Source organism: Schistocerca piceifrons, chromosome 1 (assembly GCF_021461385.2).
Source record: "Schistocerca piceifrons isolate TAMUIC-IGC-003096 chromosome 1, iqSchPice1.1, whole genome shotgun sequence".
In the NCBI taxonomy this organism is placed as follows: Eukaryota; Metazoa; Arthropoda; class Insecta; order Orthoptera; family Acrididae; genus Schistocerca; species Schistocerca piceifrons.
The window spans coordinates 120,901,341-120,920,329 of record NC_060138.1 but is presented as its reverse complement, the minus strand read 5'-3'; the positions used below and the strand labels follow the sequence as shown (position 1 = coordinate 120,920,329).

Below are 18,989 nucleotides of genomic sequence, written 5' to 3'. Positions count from 1 at the left end.
AACTCCAAAGCTCGAACTTTCTACTGGTGGTCCCATGACTTTGTGCGAATGGGATTCTTTATAAATTTGCCGTTCGGTGGTCCGCTAAGCTACGGTTCAAAACAACTTCGCATATCTGAAATCTGCTGGCTAGTGCTACAGCTTAAATGGGTGTTACAGGAGGAATGGTCAGTATTCAGGGATATGAGAGGACCGATCATTCAAACCAAAAGAGATCTAGATCCAAAATACATACGTCAATTGCGACGATCACTTGCTTCGTAGAAGAAGTGTTTTTCACAGAACAGAAGAATTCTTTCTTGTTTTGGTCTGTACCTCCCAAAATATGGAAAGCAAAGACCTTGCAGTAGAAGAGATTTGTTTCACAGTATCATAATAGAAAACACACTATTTACTTGAACGGACTGTAGTAAGTATTGAATTCTCATCATAAGAATAAACCTCATGTAAACAAACACAAACGCTAGTCAGAAGCCGTAGCACACGTACAGTGGTGTTGTTACGCCCGTGGAAGTAGGTCCTACTTACGATTAGATATCGTATTACTAAGTTACGTTAAATGAAACTAAAATATTCAAATATATTAACAGACATCAAAGTTTTTCTTAATCACGCTTTAGCTACATACTTTTTATTTCAAAGTTCGCGTACAGTCACAGCCTCTGCAGCGTTGTGCTCTGACTGTCGCGCTGTTAATGCGCAGTATGAAAATGGCTGGGGCTGCTTCTGTTCCGTAGTGAAACGCGCGCGTGGAAATGGTTAAAGAGAGCCGAGAATACACAGCGTGCCGCAAAGGAAACACGACTGGCTGAAATGGCTAAACAAGATAGTAAATTTAAGTCTCATCTTGTTCAACGCATTGCCAACAGTCACTTGGAATACGCGAAAGATAACGTAACTTCTATTGATTTATGGACCTCTGCGCAATACGTTCGAGAGAAATGGAATTGCTGGTCAACTTCTGTTGAGAAAACCATTGTTAATTATGAAATAATTTAAGTCAACAAGGAACTTCTTTCAACTTTTACTAGTCACAGTTGCGGGAAGCCTGGACACAATTGGGCTAATTGTAGAATTAAGGTACCAAACAAGAACTCAGTATCAGCAACTCTGTGGCCGTAGCTAACGTCAAAGAGGAAGATGGGTTTTGTTTTTAAGCATCAAATGAAGGTCAGTCAACGAACAACAATGGTTCTTGGACTATGGGGCAAGGAACATCTGATTAACAATAAGATACCTCTCACTAATTTAAGGAAACCGGAATAGCCAATTAAAGTCAGAGTAGCTAAGTCAGGCATTTTTCTTGAGGCTAAAGTAAAAGAAGAAATTAAGGTCACTAGTGTGGTAAAAGGAAAGGAAAATCAGATAACGATTAAAGATGTTTCATCTGTGCCTGATCTTAATTATAATTTGCTGTCAGTTAAAAAACTGGAAATAATGGTTTCAGTATCACGTTTGAAATGGCTCAAGGTTTAATTAAAAAAGGAAAAGAAACTGTTGCCATTGCAAATAAAAAATGCCGTGTGACTAGACCGTTCGCCTGGTGCAAGTCTTTCGATTTGACGCCACTTCGGCGACTTGCGCGTCGATGGGGATGAAATAATGATGATTAGGACAACACAACACTCAGTCCCTGACCACTCAGCTTATAGGTATGAATCTCAGTAATATGTTCTAAATTTTTTGCAACGAAAAGCCTTGTCAGCTGCTTCAACTGCAACTAATGCGGAACTGTGGCATACCAGATTAGGCCATTTGAGTTATGGTAACATTAGACGCCTCCAGTCATAAGTTGATGGTATGGAACTGGACACTTCACTTCAACAATCCCCACGGAACAATGTTCAAATTGTGTCGAAGGAAAACAATCATAGCTGCCATACGATCACAATAGGAAACGTGCCACCAGACATCTTCAGCTGATCCACAGTGATCCGTGTGGGACAACTGCACCAGAATCCTTCGACGGAAAGAAGTATGTGCTCACGTTCGTCGACCGCTTTACACATTTCACTGTGGTTTATGCACTGGAATCGAAGTCAGAGGTAACCCGTTATCTGAAGATGTTTCATGCCATGGCTACAGCTCATTTCAACTGTAAGATTAGCAGATTGCTCTGTGACAGTGGTCGTGAATACATGTCAAATGAATTGAAAGTTTTTTGAAGAACAAGGAATACAGTTTGAGTTTACAATCAGATAGATGCCTCAGCAAAATGGTGTTTCAGAGCGAATGAACAGAACTATTATGGAGAAAGCTCATTTTATGATACTCCAGTGTAAATTAGATAAAATGTTCTGATCAGAAGCTGTTCGTACTGCCGTGTACCTGCTTAATAGAAGTTCTACAGTGGGTTTGGAAGGAAAGGTGCCTGCAGCTTTGTGGTATAACGAGAAGTCTAATTTGAATAAGCTGTGAGTGTTTGGATGTATTGCTTATCTACTGGTATCAAAGGAATTGAGAATAGGGAAATTTGAGGGCAAGTCCTTAACATGCTATTTCACTGGTTACTGTCCTAATTGCTACAGGCTTTGGTGTCCAGAGGAAGGAAAAATAGTCACAGGAAGGAACATTGTTTTCTATGAAGTAAGATTTGACTTTGGAAGTAAACCAGCTGAGGATTGGATCCCAGAATCTGTACAGGAATCATCCAAGAAGGATGATGATGAAGACATTGTCGAAGAAGATACCAAACCAACTGATTGGGCCCATGAAAGAATTCCCATACCAGAACTGACCCATGATGAAGAGGAAGCTGAACATTTATCAGAAAAGAAAACTGTTTGATGTTCTGCCAGGAAGAGGAACCCCCAAATATCAGAGAGACTATGCTGTTCTTGCACTCAATGCTGATTCATTTGTGTTTGATGTACCAAAAAGTTACACGGAAATTGAAAATCGTGAAGATAAGGAACACTGGTATAAAGCTGTACAGGATGAAACTGAATCTATAAAGGAAAACAAAACTTGGATCTTTGTTAAATTACAACCTAGAAGGAAGACCATTGGCAGTTAAGTGGGTGTTGAAATTAAAAAAGGACACGGATGGAATACCATAAGACACACAGCTAGACTTGTGGCACAAGGATGTTCACAGGAAAGGGGATCTGACTACAATGAAACATATGCACCAGTGGCTCGACTTGCAACTGTCAGAATTATTGCAATCTAACTAGGACTGGTTCTGGAACAATTTGATGTTGGCAACGCTTTTCTTCATGGATTACTCAAGGAGGAAATATACATGACTATTCCTGAAGGAGTGGGTATTCCATAAGAACTGCAAGACAGAACTGGTTTGCTTTGCAGGTTACAGAAATCTTTATACAGCTTAAAGCAAGCACCACTATCATGGAATCACTCTATTCATACCTTTCTTAAGTCTATACAATTCAATCAGTCAGAAGCAGTTAATGTCTTTCCTATATGATTTTAAAGGAAGTTGTCATTTACACTGTGCTCTATGTTGATGACAGGAAATAATAGAGAGGAAATGGACAGAGTGAAATTTAGGTTAAAGGAGAAGTTCAAAATAAAGGAACTGGGAGAGCCACAATCATACTTGGGAATCGAGATTTCTATGAACAAGGGGGAAATGTATCTGAGCCAAACATCATATTTGAAGAATTTGCTACAGCAATTCAACATGCAAGATTGTAATCAGGTCAAGACGCCTATGGAAGTTATACTGGAAATCAACAAGGGAAAAATGATCGATAAGCCCTGCAGAGTTGATTGGATGTTTGATGTACGAAATGACAGCAACAAGACCTGATTCGTGTGCTGTGGTCAACTTCTTGAGCAGATACCAAAACAATCCATCAGTACAACCCTGGAAAATCTTAAGAGTTTTGAGATATATCAAAGAAACTGTCAATATGAGACTACATTATCAAAAGGGGAATGAAGAGGTTCTTCTGACCTATGCTGATTCAAACTGGCATAGAAAAGAAGGCGCAAGATCTACCTCTGGTTATCTATTAAAATGTTTTGGAAACACCGTCTGTTGGGCAACAAAAAAAAAAAAAAACAGACTAGTGTTGCTTTGTCTTCTACAGATGCAGAATATGTAGCCTCTGGCGACAGCTGCAGCTCAGTTACTCTGGGTGAAATATTTGCTGGACGATATTCAAATTCCACTCCAGCTACCAATTCGTATATTTGAGGATAATCAGTCCTGTATACGGTTACTGAAAACATGGGAACATTGACGGTTGAGACACGTCAATGTTCAATATAATTTTGTGCGTCAACTTCACCACTACAGGATCATCACGGCCGAGCATGTATGTTCGAAGGACCAGATTGCAGATACTTTTACCAAAGGCTTACCAGCTCTATTGCTTTTGAGGAGTTTGTTGGGTTTGTTTTAATTTTTGTTAGCGTTAAATGTAAAATCATTGAATTGAGGAAGGGTGTTAAGATTGCAATTTTAATGATTCTCTGTGTGACTTGCGTTAAGTGCTGTACCATCAAAGAGTAAAACAGGCGTTTTTGTTCAGTTGTTCTGTTACGCCCTTCAGTTTAATAAAAACCATCTAATAGTTTTTAACTCTACGTGTGTTATTTTAACTAAATTACTTCAAATTTGAAGTACCTACATCTCGTAATTATGAAACTCATCATTTTTTATTAATAATGCACATCTTCTTGTTTCTAATTCCATATTGGATGTGAAATTCCTGTTTCAAATAGATATTCTTCATTATCGATGTTTTATGATTACTGTTCATAAAAGTTGTTTAATAAAACAATTTAATTTTTAAGGCTAAAATAAAAAACCAAATCCCTTTTATTTGGCTATGTCCATCGTTTTAAACCTCAGAGATAGATAAGTATCTTAGAAACATGAAAAACAATAATTTTCAGAGCATCGATTACATCACACAAGTGTTACATTTCTACATTTGCTACTGCACCACTACAATATGAACCCAACAGAACTGATTTGGAGCCGAGCTGCGGGATTTGGCCCGAGAAATAATAAGACTGTTAAGCTGCCAAACATAATGGAACTAATGCACGCAAATTTTCCACACATCACTGCCAAACATTGGTAGGATATAGAACGGCTCGTCATAAAAGGAAGAGAAAACGTGCTGTGCCTGGTTGGCTTCGTGGATTCAGTTGTTGATAGGCTCGTCAACGTAGCAGGTGACACTTCCAGAACTGAAATGTATTTCGCGGATTCGGACAAGGAAGGAGACAGACAAACTGACTGTAAGTAATACCTTTAGTGGCTTCAATATTTAACTATACGGTGAAATCCTAGAATACTCTCTTACATTACACACAGCTTACACAGAAAAATTATCCTGTGGTTAAGTCAGGAATTTTCATAATTCTTGTTTTTAATTACAATAGTACGTTAGCTAAAAACGACAATGTGTTGCCGTTTTCGTCTAGTCGTCTAAGGAGCATATTGTGGTAGATTTTCAGTGTATTTTTTCATTATGCATAAAAATTAAATGACATTCGAAGCTGTATTGCTCCTATGCCCGTCTCTTTCTACGTGTGAACTGCAGCTGGCCACGTCACTGCAGGCTAGCTGTACCAGCTGACCGGCCAGTGCTGTCCAAGTTAAATGTGATGGTAAAGCTGTTGTCCCGTATTATTGCTGAGTCTATGTGCAAGTAACGCATAGCACAAAAGTACTCTTATTATCGAACTTGACAGTACTCTAGACAGCTTGGCTGCAGTCCCACGTGCAACGAAAATCCAATTAGGATCCTGCAAACGCGGAAGAATACAAGGTTTATTTTTATGATGAACAGATTATAGTGGCCATTTTCCCACCAGCATGTTTAAAAATGACAGTGGTCATGCACTACATAAAAAACGAGATAATCCACGGCCCAGTAACTACTGAACAGTTTCTCTACATTCAAACTTTCGTAAATGCCACACTCGTTGACCCAAATAAAATTTACACCGAATTATATAAACCATCTATTTACTGGAGGGACTGAGGAGATCTGGCAGATTTTGTGTGGAACTGTGTTACTCGACAACCCATTACACCTCTGGGGACAGGCATCCCATTCCATGTAGTTTCTGCTTCCTACACTAGATGTATGCACAGCCCAGACACCATTCGGAAGCCAATACCTCAGCCCGAAATGTAAACAGCTGTATTGAAAATGGGTGTTTGGTATGTGAAACAACTCTGCAAAGTTATGTAAATAAAATGTTCATATATGGACTGAGGTGAGTAGTAATTTATTTAGTTACCTTTATACATACTAATGCTACTTTTGATAAAATATAAATACAATACCCTTGTAATATTAAATTATAATGTAAAATGTGAGTGGGACTTAGCAGTCTTGACAATTCCAGTGCACTGCCTTCACAATTTCGAAATTAGACTAATTTTTTGTGGCTTTTCATTGATGGTTATAACTTTTCCTGCTTTCAGACCTTTAGTAAACTTTCCAGATGATACTGACTGATACACCATTTGAACGTGGTAATTACAGCGAAAACGAAATGATGAGTAATTTGATCCATAATAATAATGCAAAAAGTCTTTGGTGTGTGGTAGTACTCCACAAAAAATTGCAGAATCTGCAGTAAATACAAATGAGTAAGAGAAGGAATACGGCAAGGAAAATATTCAATCTGTATCTGCATTCCACAACCATACCACCCTTTAGTCTGCATTCGGGAATATGCCCAAAAATGATAAAGCTTCAGCATTTTCAGTACCAAACGACTAGAAAATACAGGATCTCACTGGGCAACATTTGTCAGTTCAAGGGGCAGATGTGAACTTTGCTGCTCATCTACAAATTGAAACCTACACCCACATTCAAAGTGCTCAGAGTGTAACAGTTTTTGTGTATTGATGAAAAAAGGACTGCTTTTTTATCACCAGAAGCAATAACACTAGCAGTATGATTCTTTTGGGACTTCAGTCCCTTAATGTGTTTTGCCTATATAATCCTGCTAGTCCTCTGAGCATTTTATGCATTTACTGACTATCGTTTTTTGAAATATAATAATTTGCTATCCTTTCAGTAATACTTCATCAACAATAAAAAAAACTGAACCTAGATTTTGTGGTTTTTAATATTACCTCAAATAAAGGGTTTAAAAAGCTTTACTTTTATGGTTTTGAGGGCGAAGTGCTATCCCTGATTACATCTTAACTGAGTGAACGAAAGCAAATTGTAGATTTTTAACAAAAACAAATCTGACACACTGTGAGTCACAGGAGGTGTCCCACAAGGTTTCGTGCTTGGAACTTTGCTTTGCATAATTTATGTAAATGATTTACCCAATATGATGGTATCTTATTAAGTCCACATGACAGATGACACTGCCTTTATTATAGTTGACAAGAACGATATGATGGTATCTTATTAAGTCCACATGACAGATGACACTGCCTTTATTATAGTTGACAAGAACGCTGACACACTCAGGCAGAAGAGTGCAAAATTATAATATACAGCATTGCGGACAAGAACGCTGACACAGTCAGGCAGAAGAGTGCAAAATTATAATATACAGCATTGCGGCTGAGAGTAAATTATTTGTAAATTAGCCCCTCTAAAACTGTAAATATTCTTTTCAGGCTATGTAACAATGATAATTGTTGTGCCTCAGTTGAGCATTTGGCATTCATCTTGATCCAAAATTAGCTTGGGAAACTGACACCAACTCTATCCACAAAATTGGCCCTAGTCACCTATCTGCTAAGTAAACTCATGACTTGTTGGACTCAAAGCTGCTGCTGAAATTTTATGTTCTCTCTCTCTCTCTCTCTCTCTCTCTCTCTCTCTCACACACACACACACACACACACACACACACACAGCATGCAGTGCTCCTATGGTGCAATTCCTCTTGGGCGAAAATAATTTTTATCTGACAAAAAGGGCATTAGCTACACTGCTGGAGTAAGTAACCACTTATATACAGACTACTTTTAAGCCGCTCAAAATACTGACGACTGCATTCTCATTTATTTTCAGTTGCTTGGTGCATTTCATTTCAAGGAAAACAAAGACAGCCATGAACTGCATAAGTCTATGCACCAGTATGACACACATCAAAGACAGATGATTGATATACAAGTTACAAGCTTAAAAAACGGAAACAGTTACACATTCATAGGGATACAGTTATTTAATGTGTCACCAATTACAGGAAGCAGTGTATTACTGAATTTCTTCTGAAACATTACAAAAGATGAGAGTCGAAGAAAAAGTGTTCTGTATGGTAGAATAATTTAAAATAATCTAATCTACTAAAATTACTGCATGATCTGTCCACTATTATTTGAGCTATACATCAAATACAAGCTATATATATATATATATATATATATATATATATATATATATATATATATATATATATATATACACACACACACACACACACACACACACATACACACACACACACACACACACGAGCTACACCACCTCACGTGGTTTGTACTGGCGAGACACGACACTTTTTAGACTGAACTATGAACACCTGCGAGCTCTGACAGTCACTCTTCACCAGTGTGATTCTTCATCACTGGCTGCAAACATCTTTTAGTTGTCGTCCAGCCTTTTGAGATGGCATTGCGGATTGCAATACAGTGTCCTCGACAGATGCGGGCTTTCCTGTTACATGTAGACTGCTTTTGACTTTGGAGAAGTGCTTTTCCTGGTGTTCCCGTTCAGATTCCCAAAATTAATCTCTCTGTTACAAGTGTTCCCATAAGCTGTTTAACAGATCCATTTGGTGAAGTTACTATCCAATGGCTTCTTGAACATAGGACAAATGACTTTCCTGTAATTTAATACTTCCTTCTTCAGGTTGAATTTGATGGAGCAGAGAAACCAAAAAGGCTCGATTGGGTATTGTGTATAGGATCTTAAGACAATACATTTAAATCAAAAGTAAAAAAATACATACAACTAAAATAAGTAAGTTTAATTCCTAGGAAGTTACACAGTTCGGAATCTGTCAAATAAGAATAAGAATGGCTGCCCCGTGGAATTCGGAACAATATTTTACACCGGGAACGTTATCGCCTCAATTCAAAGCCCCTACAGTAAGTCTCAGCGTTTCGATGAGCGCACACCGTAAGGTGTCGCTAAAATCGCACCGTCGTGATCGCGCTAGGCCACCAATTCTAGTTGCTTTCTTTCACAGAGGAGAAAGTTGTGGGTTAAAGAGAAATATCTTGTATGAAAGTGCCTGCAGTTACCTATGGCTGATAGGATGGAAGCCGCTCCAATTAGAGCACGCTAAGTTTACTTGCTTTTTACTCTGTCATTTTTTTCCCCACGTCCGGCCACGACGTGCTCCCCTCGTAATTGCAAACTTGTTCGTAACGGGTTTTCGGCCACGAATGATGCAGCTTTGTGGACAGAAATTGCCCGAGCCCGAGACATACTCACCCTGCGGCATGGACAGCACGGGGTGGAAGGCGGGGTCGAGTGCGGCGGCGCGCTCGGCGGCCGGAAGGTGAGCGTGCAGCGGCCGCGGCTGCGTGGGGTCCGGCCGGCCGGTGCAAAGCGCGCACACCGTGGCGGGCGGCCGGCAGGCGCAGCGCACCGTGGCGGGCCGCGAGGCGCGCTTGCTGGCCGCGTGCAGGCCCTGCACGTGCAGCAGCTTGCGCTTCGGCAGCTGCGGCTGCGGCTGGCGCGCCAGCGGCCTCACGCGGGCGCAGCACTGCTCCTCGGACTTGCCCTGCGACGCCAGTGACGCACTGCCCGCGCCGGCACCGGCACCGCCGCCGCCGCCGTGGTACCCGTTCACGACGAGCGGCGGACCCGCACCGCCCGCCGCGCAGAACGGCACGTCAGCCAGCACCATGGGGTCTTTAGTCAGGCGGATCTGCCTAAAACATATCGCAACGCCGCCCCATTACTTCCTACGCATTACACGCTTCAGTACAAAACTCTCGTTCGACGGAAAAATCTCTCTTGTAAAATGATTAACAACAACACCATCATCTGAGAGATTTGCTGTTACGAACGTTACTCGATACACGCAACTCCAAGAAATGTATATGATGTGTTGTTCTTAGGACTGTAGAAATTAAAGTTTACTTTTTACTAAATTATGCATTAATCTTTCAATCACTAAAAGAATAAAACAGAAGTGATATCCCCAAACTTCTTTTCTGCACCTTCTGTTTATTGGTTTTTTAATATGCCTAAAAGAAAGAAAAAAAGGGGGTCAAGTGTCCTCTGAGTGAAATTGACAGCCTCTAGAATGTTTCCTTTTTCTAAATTTTGGTTCTAGTTTCTTTAAAAGTTGGCGAAGTTGCGCTGTGTCATCTTAAAATATTCATAAAACTTTGTCTCGTCCATGAGATGAGGAAACTGTTCGAACTCTCCCTGTAGATGTCTTGTTTTACAGGTACTATGGATCTACATATTTCTTCTTTTGTCTGTCTTGCTTATTCCTCCGAAACAAGTACTGTAGGTCCTAAATTTGCAAACATATTTACAACCTTCACGAACAGAAACACAGACTCCCACTGCCGAGTCATTACAATGAACTACAAAACGCGGACGACCCTCAGTTATCTGTAGTTCCTAGAGGAACGGGTCGGAGCACAGGCGTCACTTTCCGACGCTCGGTCCTGACACCTCCCTGGACATGTGTGAGCAGATTCTCAATGATGTCAAGTCGGGGGACCGGGCTGTAAAGAACACAGGATCTTCTCGTCCCATCCACCTATTTGGAAACATTACATTCACAACTTCCCTGGAAACACGTGCGTAGTGTGCGGGGGCACAAATCATGCTGGAACCACATTGATAGACGCGTTTCCAATTCCACGTCCTCCATAAGAGAGGCTAGAATGTCTTTAAGTAATGGGTGCGTACTGCTGCATGTTTAATATTCCCTGATAAAAATAGGGAGCTACAGTACGGCTACCAACGATATCGCACCCAGCATTGACACCCCAAAGTCGTATGTGCCGCAGATTCACGTCACCATGATTTGTGAATGACGCTTCATCCATAAACAACGTATCATTTAGGAATTCAGGATTACCTTTCAACCGCTTAGGTGCAAACCGACTGAATTCAAGAATTCAATGCGGGATTCAAAGTCATTCCCGTACAGTTCTTGGAGAGAGAGAGAGAGAGAGAGAGAGAGAGAGAGAGAGAGAGAGAGAGAGATGTAAACGTACACATGTGCAATGTTATCCACACACTACTTCAGCCTATTCCGTAATTGTGAGCGATGTGTCGTACATAACCTCAGTTGTGTTGTATGCCTACGCTTCCTGCGTACGCAGCTTCCCGTTTCCGTAAGACTTGTGCGCAGATGCTGACAACGGTAAGAGCGTAGCGTTCAGCGTCGTGTTAACAGCGGTGGTTGCATTTCTTTGACATGCGTCGGAAATTAAATAATACCTAGTTTTCTTTCATTACTGAAGACCGGCATATCGATCACAAGAAAGCAAATGTAACAAGCCACACACAATACAGGGAAAGCAATATTCTAATCGTAAGCGAAATGCGTTATAGTTTAATTATCCTGTTGGACCGCGGCAGCAGTACAGCACGCCAGATCAGGTGGCACTTGGAGACTGAACAATGTAGGTAGAGCGTCCTCGCTGATCTGGGTCTGTTTACAGCATGTTTTAGGACAGCGCAGGCAACTTCTGTTCTGCGCACTGGCGGAAACTGTTGCGCCTTTGCCATCCTTGAAAGTCTAGATGTTTCAGACTGTATGAGATTTATAACAGTAAAACCAAGTCTGCTATCACCAAATGTACCTGCATTCCTGGTCATTGTATGAGCTCCTAACATAGGTGCATCCGTGGCAAATTGCATTTTTCACACTTTCATTTTACGAAACATTAGAGAAACATTTGACGTACATTTTAATGATGCCCGAAATCATCTACAGGAAATGATATGCCGATTGCGAACGTCCATTCTCTTTCCTTGATACTGGAATGTCTACCGAAAAAGAAAAGTGTTTGCGGCTGGAAAACTGTTGGAAGTTTTTTGAGACATTCGATAATATATAACAGAAATGCGTCGACGCCACGTAACGGCAGACCACATGGTCTGCTTACCCACAGACACACTAAAATTTTAATCCACCAAACAAATATCCTTGAACTTAAAAGTCTCAATTAGTAGCTTATGTGCTGTACACGATTTCAAGCCTCATTCGAAGGATTGTCAAACGTGTATCTAACCGATTTTATTTCTTACCTTCAGAAAACTCATTTCACTACACATTTGGTCGCTTATTTTTTCCCCAAAACTTTTTTTTTATTTTCAAGTTTTGTTCAGAAAGCATGATCCTTCTAACACATCGTTTATCTTCCTTGTCTCTTCTGTTCTCTAAATGACCTAAATATAGTACTTTATTTGAAGGACGCTTTTTGACTTAAATATCACCCTGATGCAACTCTTTATGCACAAAATACCTACGCTTTGAAGATGTAAACTTTGGCACTTCGTTTACGTAGCTAGCAGCAGCCGCTCGCGAAATAATTCAATTTTCCTTCAAATCACTGATTACTTTTTCTCAGTCACTTTAGTTCAGATGGCTCTGAGCACTATGGGACTTAACTTCTGAGGTCATCAGTCCCCTAGAACTTAGAACTACTTAAACCTAACTAATCTAAGGACATCATACACATCCATGCCCGAGGCAGGATTCGAACCTGCGACCGTAGCGCATCTAGACTTTCAAGGATGGCAGACTGTAGCGCCTAGAACCGCTCGGCCACTACGGCCGGCAATCACTTTAGTTACTGAAGCACTAGATGTCACGCTGGTCAATTGGATACCCCTTTTGCCTATTTCCCACTCATCATTTGGCTATGAAAATACTGACAAAGATTCATCGTATAATTTACACAGACTCTTGTTTTCCCTCAGCTCAAATATTTCATTAAAAATAGGAAGGGTCAAACATTCCGCTTCACTATTTTATCTCAAAAAATAGTAACATCTGTGCTACAATCGTTCAATCGTCACCTGAAAAGCAATTAAATGGATCGTAACGTCATTGGTAGAACGCGCGCTCCACACAACAGCCGGTTTTGCACTGGATAAGCCTCGGATCTGTTGCGTGACTTGTACCATTACTGAGTCTCAATAACGAGCTTTCAATTTCAAACACACTATTTATTCAAGTATTTGTTACATCTGTGTGTCGCTACTTAACACTTGATAAGAAGACAAATTCAAGTTCAGTGAGTCCACTGTGTGAGTAAGGTGGATATAAGTTCTACCGCTGCCTTAATTCTGTGCCCTGTAGATGTAAAGGCGAAAAGCTTGCAGAAATGCAGTTTTTAGTGCCTTTTTTTTTGCTTCTGTTAGTTGTATTGACTTGTACTGGTACTGAATGATTTGTTAACTGGATTTTGTTCTGTCTCTAACCGTACTGATATGTCTGCACATTTTCGCACTAGTCCTATAGCGCTACTTCAGTATGACTGTGGACTGTACTAGACACAGACTGTTTCGAAGCTGAAACTGCGTATAATGGTGTTAATTCGTGGCAATATGGGTTACTTTGTTTTCTTACGAAAAGACTTTACAACGTTTTCACGGCAAGTTGTAACTTATTAGTACAGTGCATACTAAACAATATTTATTGAACACAACAGATAAACATAAGAGATAATTAAATCAGCAACGTACATTATCTGAAACAGTCGCAGTATGGTCGGGTCGTTTTTCGATCCCACACCTAAAGGCAATATGTTGGTAGCACTTCGTCTTCTTGTATGTTATGCTGTGTTAACAGTAAAGCTGTGAACAGTTCACCATATTCTGTTACCGACTCAACTTCATTCCTGTTACAGCAGCCCGCCACCTCATGTAACGGCGCAGTGATTAGCAGATTTAACTCGCATTCTGGAAATTCAAACCCCGAGTCTGTTACAACAAGTTCAGGGATGGCTCCGTGGAAAACGACACGGCCAACCTTCGGCATCCCTTAAGCAGCCGACCACTGTTTTTCACAATATATGTAAATGGCATAGTGGAACGCCTCAGCAGTTCTGTGGGGTTTATCACGTGTGATAACTATGTGTACAGAGCAACGCTAGAAAATAGTAGCGAAATACAGGAAGACCTGCAGACGATAGGCACTTGGTGCAGGGATTGACAATTGACCCTTAACATGAACAAATGAAACATACTTCGGATAAACAGGCAGAAAGACTCACTATTTTATGATAACACGATTGCATAACAATCAATGAAAGCATTCACAGAACAATCAAATGCAGAACAATCAATGGAAGCATTCACACCATAAATCATCTAGATATATACGCACAAGCGATTTTAAGTGAAATGACCACATAAAACTAATCGGTGGTAAGGCATATGTTATACTGAGATTCATTGGAAGAATCCTCCCATAAAGGAGGTAGCTTACAAAGCAATCGTACGACCAATACTTGAATTCTGCTCGTCAGCCTGGGATCCGAAACGGATTGGATCTTCTCCATTTCCTCTATCAATCCTAAGAGCAGCAAAGCGTTTCTTTGCGGTTTCATTAGCAAGTGCAAAAGTGTCACAGAGATGCTCAGCCAATTCCAGTGGCAGACGCTAAAAGGGGAGGAGTTCTGTATCACGTCGTGGATTACTGTTAAATACTGAGACCTACATCCCTGTAAGAGTCATAGACAAGAACACAGAAAAACATGCACCACACAGTTGAACGTACATTACTGCAGACGAAACGGCTTCATTGGCGCGTTCCGAAATACAGATTTAGATCTGAGGACTGTTCTGGAAGAGTAGCCACAGACTAAGATCTGATGTATTTTGTTCTCATATTTGCTGCGTGTTTGGTTTGAGGTTTTCGGGCGCTAAACAGCATGATCATCAGCGCCCGTCATGTTTGCTAATCTACTAATGGTTTCGTATGATTCGTACTGGGGCTTCTATAACCTTATAGTGTGCACATAAAGGATAGTGAAGATGCGCAGCAAAAGTTTTACAGCTCATTTACCTTGCCAGTTTCGCCACACAACGGATTTTTATCTCCTTGAAGACATTTTTTGCATGAAGAGCTTTATCACTGCGAACCCCTCGATCAGAGGTTCCTATGCGGTGGTACGCAAGGACATTTCAGGTGATACACGTACAAGTGGGAAAAAAAAGTTCTGATAAAAGAAAATTATTCTTCTACGTTACTTTGTTTTTAAAGTAACATGATTGAGAAATAACTTATGGATAAAAGCGAAATCTGTGATTTTTAAAGATTTAGCACAGAATGTTTGTTCCTGACAGTACGCAGGACACAAGAAGGTAGGACTGTACCGCCCTCACCACCCATCATTAGTCCTCGCTGTCTTGGGCGGGAATGATTCATCTTGTTTTGACGCAAGCGATATTTTGATCGGGTCATGTCGGTGGTTATTCGGAAGTTTTCGTGGCGCTTTGTAACTACTACCAAATTATGTGGTGTACCAATATGTGGCACTGAAATCTTAATCATGCAGTGAACCGTTTGTTACTGTTATTGTAACGTTACGTTAAATGGCATAGTGATACAAAGAAAGGTTGCGCCTGTAATCGGAGTGTGCTTATTACAACGATCTGATTCTTGACTACCATGATCAGGATGCTACGTTCAAATTGAATGTGTGACTTCTACATGATTGTGTTTTTAAGCTGCTTATCGCAACGTTTGAAGACCTTTTCTGGCATTCTCAGGACTGGTTCTTCCTGCATGACAAAGGCAGACCCCATACCTCTTTATCTGTTAACGAGTATCTGTACAAACAGTCTGTTACTGCCATCCGACATCCGCCATACTCGCCCAACCTCTCGCCTTGCGATTTTTTCTTATTTCTGGTAGTGACAAGACGGTATCTCAGGCATCCAACGCCCTGTGACAAAGAAGCTTCGAAGTATTGCAGATGGAAATTTTCCTGCTTGCTTCCAAGACCTTCAGAAACATTGGCAATGGGACTACTTCGATAGGAGCTAGGATCGTTACTTGGTAGGTACATTTTTTTTTTAAATTGCGCTGGAACTTTTCTGACAGAATCTTAAATGTAATTCTTCTCTTACTCACTGAATATTTGTAACAGAACCGGCGTAATTTAATTTCATACCATTAAGTATTACATGTAAATACGAACGACTCTGTAAAAAAAGTGCTTCCATGAAACCTTATAACGTACGTACACATAGTAGTTGACCCGCACGACGCAGATACCATGTACGCGTCGTCAGCACTGAGCAAGATTGTGAAAAATTATTGCCCCCATACCGTTCCTTCATCCTGCGGCAGTAGTTCCGATCTTCCGCCCCCCCCCCCCCCCCCCCCCCCCAAGGGTTTGTTAAATAGTGAACCAGCTACATTAATATGCCCAAATTTCTAAAAATGTCAAAAGTGATGGCACTGATAAAAAGTATGGTACATGACTGGCTACAGAAAACCACCCTAAAAGCCACCGAAGAACGACTCGCGGCTTACATGGTTACAAGGGAATGTATTCTCTGAAGTTTGAGATTCGGCGATACCGCTGATTTACAGGGAGCAGGATACTACTGACAAGTGAACAATCACATTCGTGATGTGGTTCGGACCAGGCCACATTACTCGTCTATCCTGAAAAAATACATGTGACATTTTTTATTCGCAGAAGTTTAACGTAAGCAAATATGCTAAGGAGTACGATTTAGGCAAACTAGTAGTGGACAAAAAGTGGATCTACTTGATACTAAAGTTTGGAGTTATGAGATATAAAGCTAACGTTTACGTTACCCTGCAACTAATCCTTTATAGTCTATATTGTGTTATGCACTTTTCACAGGGAAGTGAGCAAGTCCATAGACAGTAATTCTATCTCTTAACCACTGCGCCACACTGGACTCGCATTCGGGAGGACGACGGTTCAATCCCGCGTCCGGCCATCCTGATTTAGGTTTTCCGTGATTTCCCTAAATCACTCCAGGCAAATGCCGGGATGGTTCCTCTGAAAGGGCACGGCCGACTTCCTTCCCAATCCTTCCCTAATCCGATGAGACCGATGACCACGCTGTCTGGTCTCCTTCCCCAAACCAACCAATCTTAACCACTGTGCCAAGTCACTCCATGAACAATGAAATGCCCACGAAAAAAAGAAAATGAAAAAAAGTATATTTGATGCTGTAGTGCCTTCATTCCTACGCCTACACAATCGCAGGTATATTCATACTTACTGTATTTCTAGATTATTTTTTTCAGTGTGACTATCAAATGAAAACTGTAACTGAATGACGTGAGAATATTCCTGCGGCTTTGCAATGATCGATCAAAACTAATGTTTCCTACAAAAATTTTCAGTTTACTGGAATTGTTGCCCACAACCAATGTTTGTTCTCATTAATGCTGTTATCTATGTAGAATCTCATTTCTTAAGCAGCTTCTTTTCTAAGTAATTCAAATATGTACAAATGCCACATCTAAATAGAACTGCGCGCCATACGCACACGCACACAAAAACAGTTTCTATTCTTCTTGCGTTCCATCGGTGAATGGGTGTGAAGAAATATTTATATATAAATAGATCTCTCACAGGCGGAGAAGAAACGTAAGGGAATAATCTTACGTGTCTGCTGCGGCCTCTCAGTCCAGAAATTTTAAACAAAGAGTAATTCATTAGCTAAGAAATACTATTCTTTTTAGAAACTTTAAATTCTTCCCTCAAAACCAGTGAACAGAAAGAAATAGAAACACTTTTAAGAGAAATTCTACCAACTCTAAAAGCCACATTCCCAGAAGAACAAGTAACTACCTTTAAAGGCAAACCACCGCTTTCTATGTTCACAAAAGTACAATAGGGTATTAACAAAATTTAGATGTCTCAACGATCATCAGCCCTATCAAATAAATGCAAAAAAAAAAAAAAAATACATATTTGGTAATGGTCCTGGAGCGATAAATTAGGACAACAGGGAAATCTGAAAAAAATTAGAATTTTGGAATCTTTTAGAAACATATTTAAAATACCTAATATGAATATGATACTGCCTAGAGGGAAAAAAATGTAGAAACGCAGTACTGCATTACTCAGTCCTCAAAAGAGCTAACACAAATGGTATGAGACTGATCAGTCTATGTCAAAATTCCTACCTGAAATTAACGTGTACTATCTTCAAGAAAAGCCCAAATGTGAGCTAGACCAGATATTGGGAAAATTTCACGTAGATCATGTAGCGGTTTCTCAGAAAACTACTACGCAAATTATGAATGTGAAAGTAAAAAAGAATGTTGAATTTTATTCTGATCACTACCCCTCTAAAATTAAGGTTATACTCCTACCTAATAAAACCAATATCACAAAACTAATAAAATGAAAACAGACTTACTATAGCAAAAGAATCAATTTGAAATATCAAGACGAAATTGAAATAGCTGAAATATGACAATTTGTTAGTTATCTAAAATAATTAATGATGCTGTGCAGAAAACACTTGCTCAATCCAAAATAAAATTAAAACATGGTGCAATGAGATAAGAACAGAAGCTTTAACGATGATGGCGAAAATAAGGAAAAAGTAGAAATACTCAAGAAAAGTTTGACACTATGGTCAATTTAAACAGCAAGAAAAGAAACAGTACGGGCAATTTCAAGAACGATTTTCAAATAAGGAAACTTAGGGCAGACTGAACGAATACCAAACCCGAAGAGTGCGTTTCATAAATGAAAATGGCAAACTTGGCAGAAGCGACACTGAAAATTGCAAAAAACTTGTGAAATATTTTGATCGGCTTCTTAATTGTCCAGAAGCAACAGATAAAGCTAGATTTCTCACTCATGAAAATCTTTTTAAGATTTACTTCCAACTAACACAGAAATTGAAGTAATGACAACACTAAGAAAAGTAAAACTAGTGGAGAAGACTATTACAAATGAATTTTTACGCAGTATCTAATACAAATAATAAAAAAATGAGCTAAAATCTTTAATGAAATCACGAAAACAGAAAAATCCAAGAGTGTGGAAGGTAGCCTTGACACATCCATAACACAAGAAAGAA

The 18,989-nt window shown here is 40.0% G+C and overlaps 1 protein-coding gene across 1 annotated transcript in view; it reads right to left on the bottom strand.

Annotated features, from left to right (window-relative positions):
- LOC124787216 (KAT8 regulatory NSL complex subunit 1) overlaps positions 1 to 18,989 on the bottom strand; it is a 265,281-nt gene that overhangs the window by 66,663 nt on the left and 179,629 nt on the right. Inside the window, exon 4 of the mRNA XM_047254326.1 lies at positions 9,408 to 9,850. Coding sequence (XP_047110282.1) covers positions 9,408 to 9,850 — 443 coding nt within the window. The remainder of the gene's footprint in view (positions 1 to 9,407; positions 9,851 to 18,989) is intronic.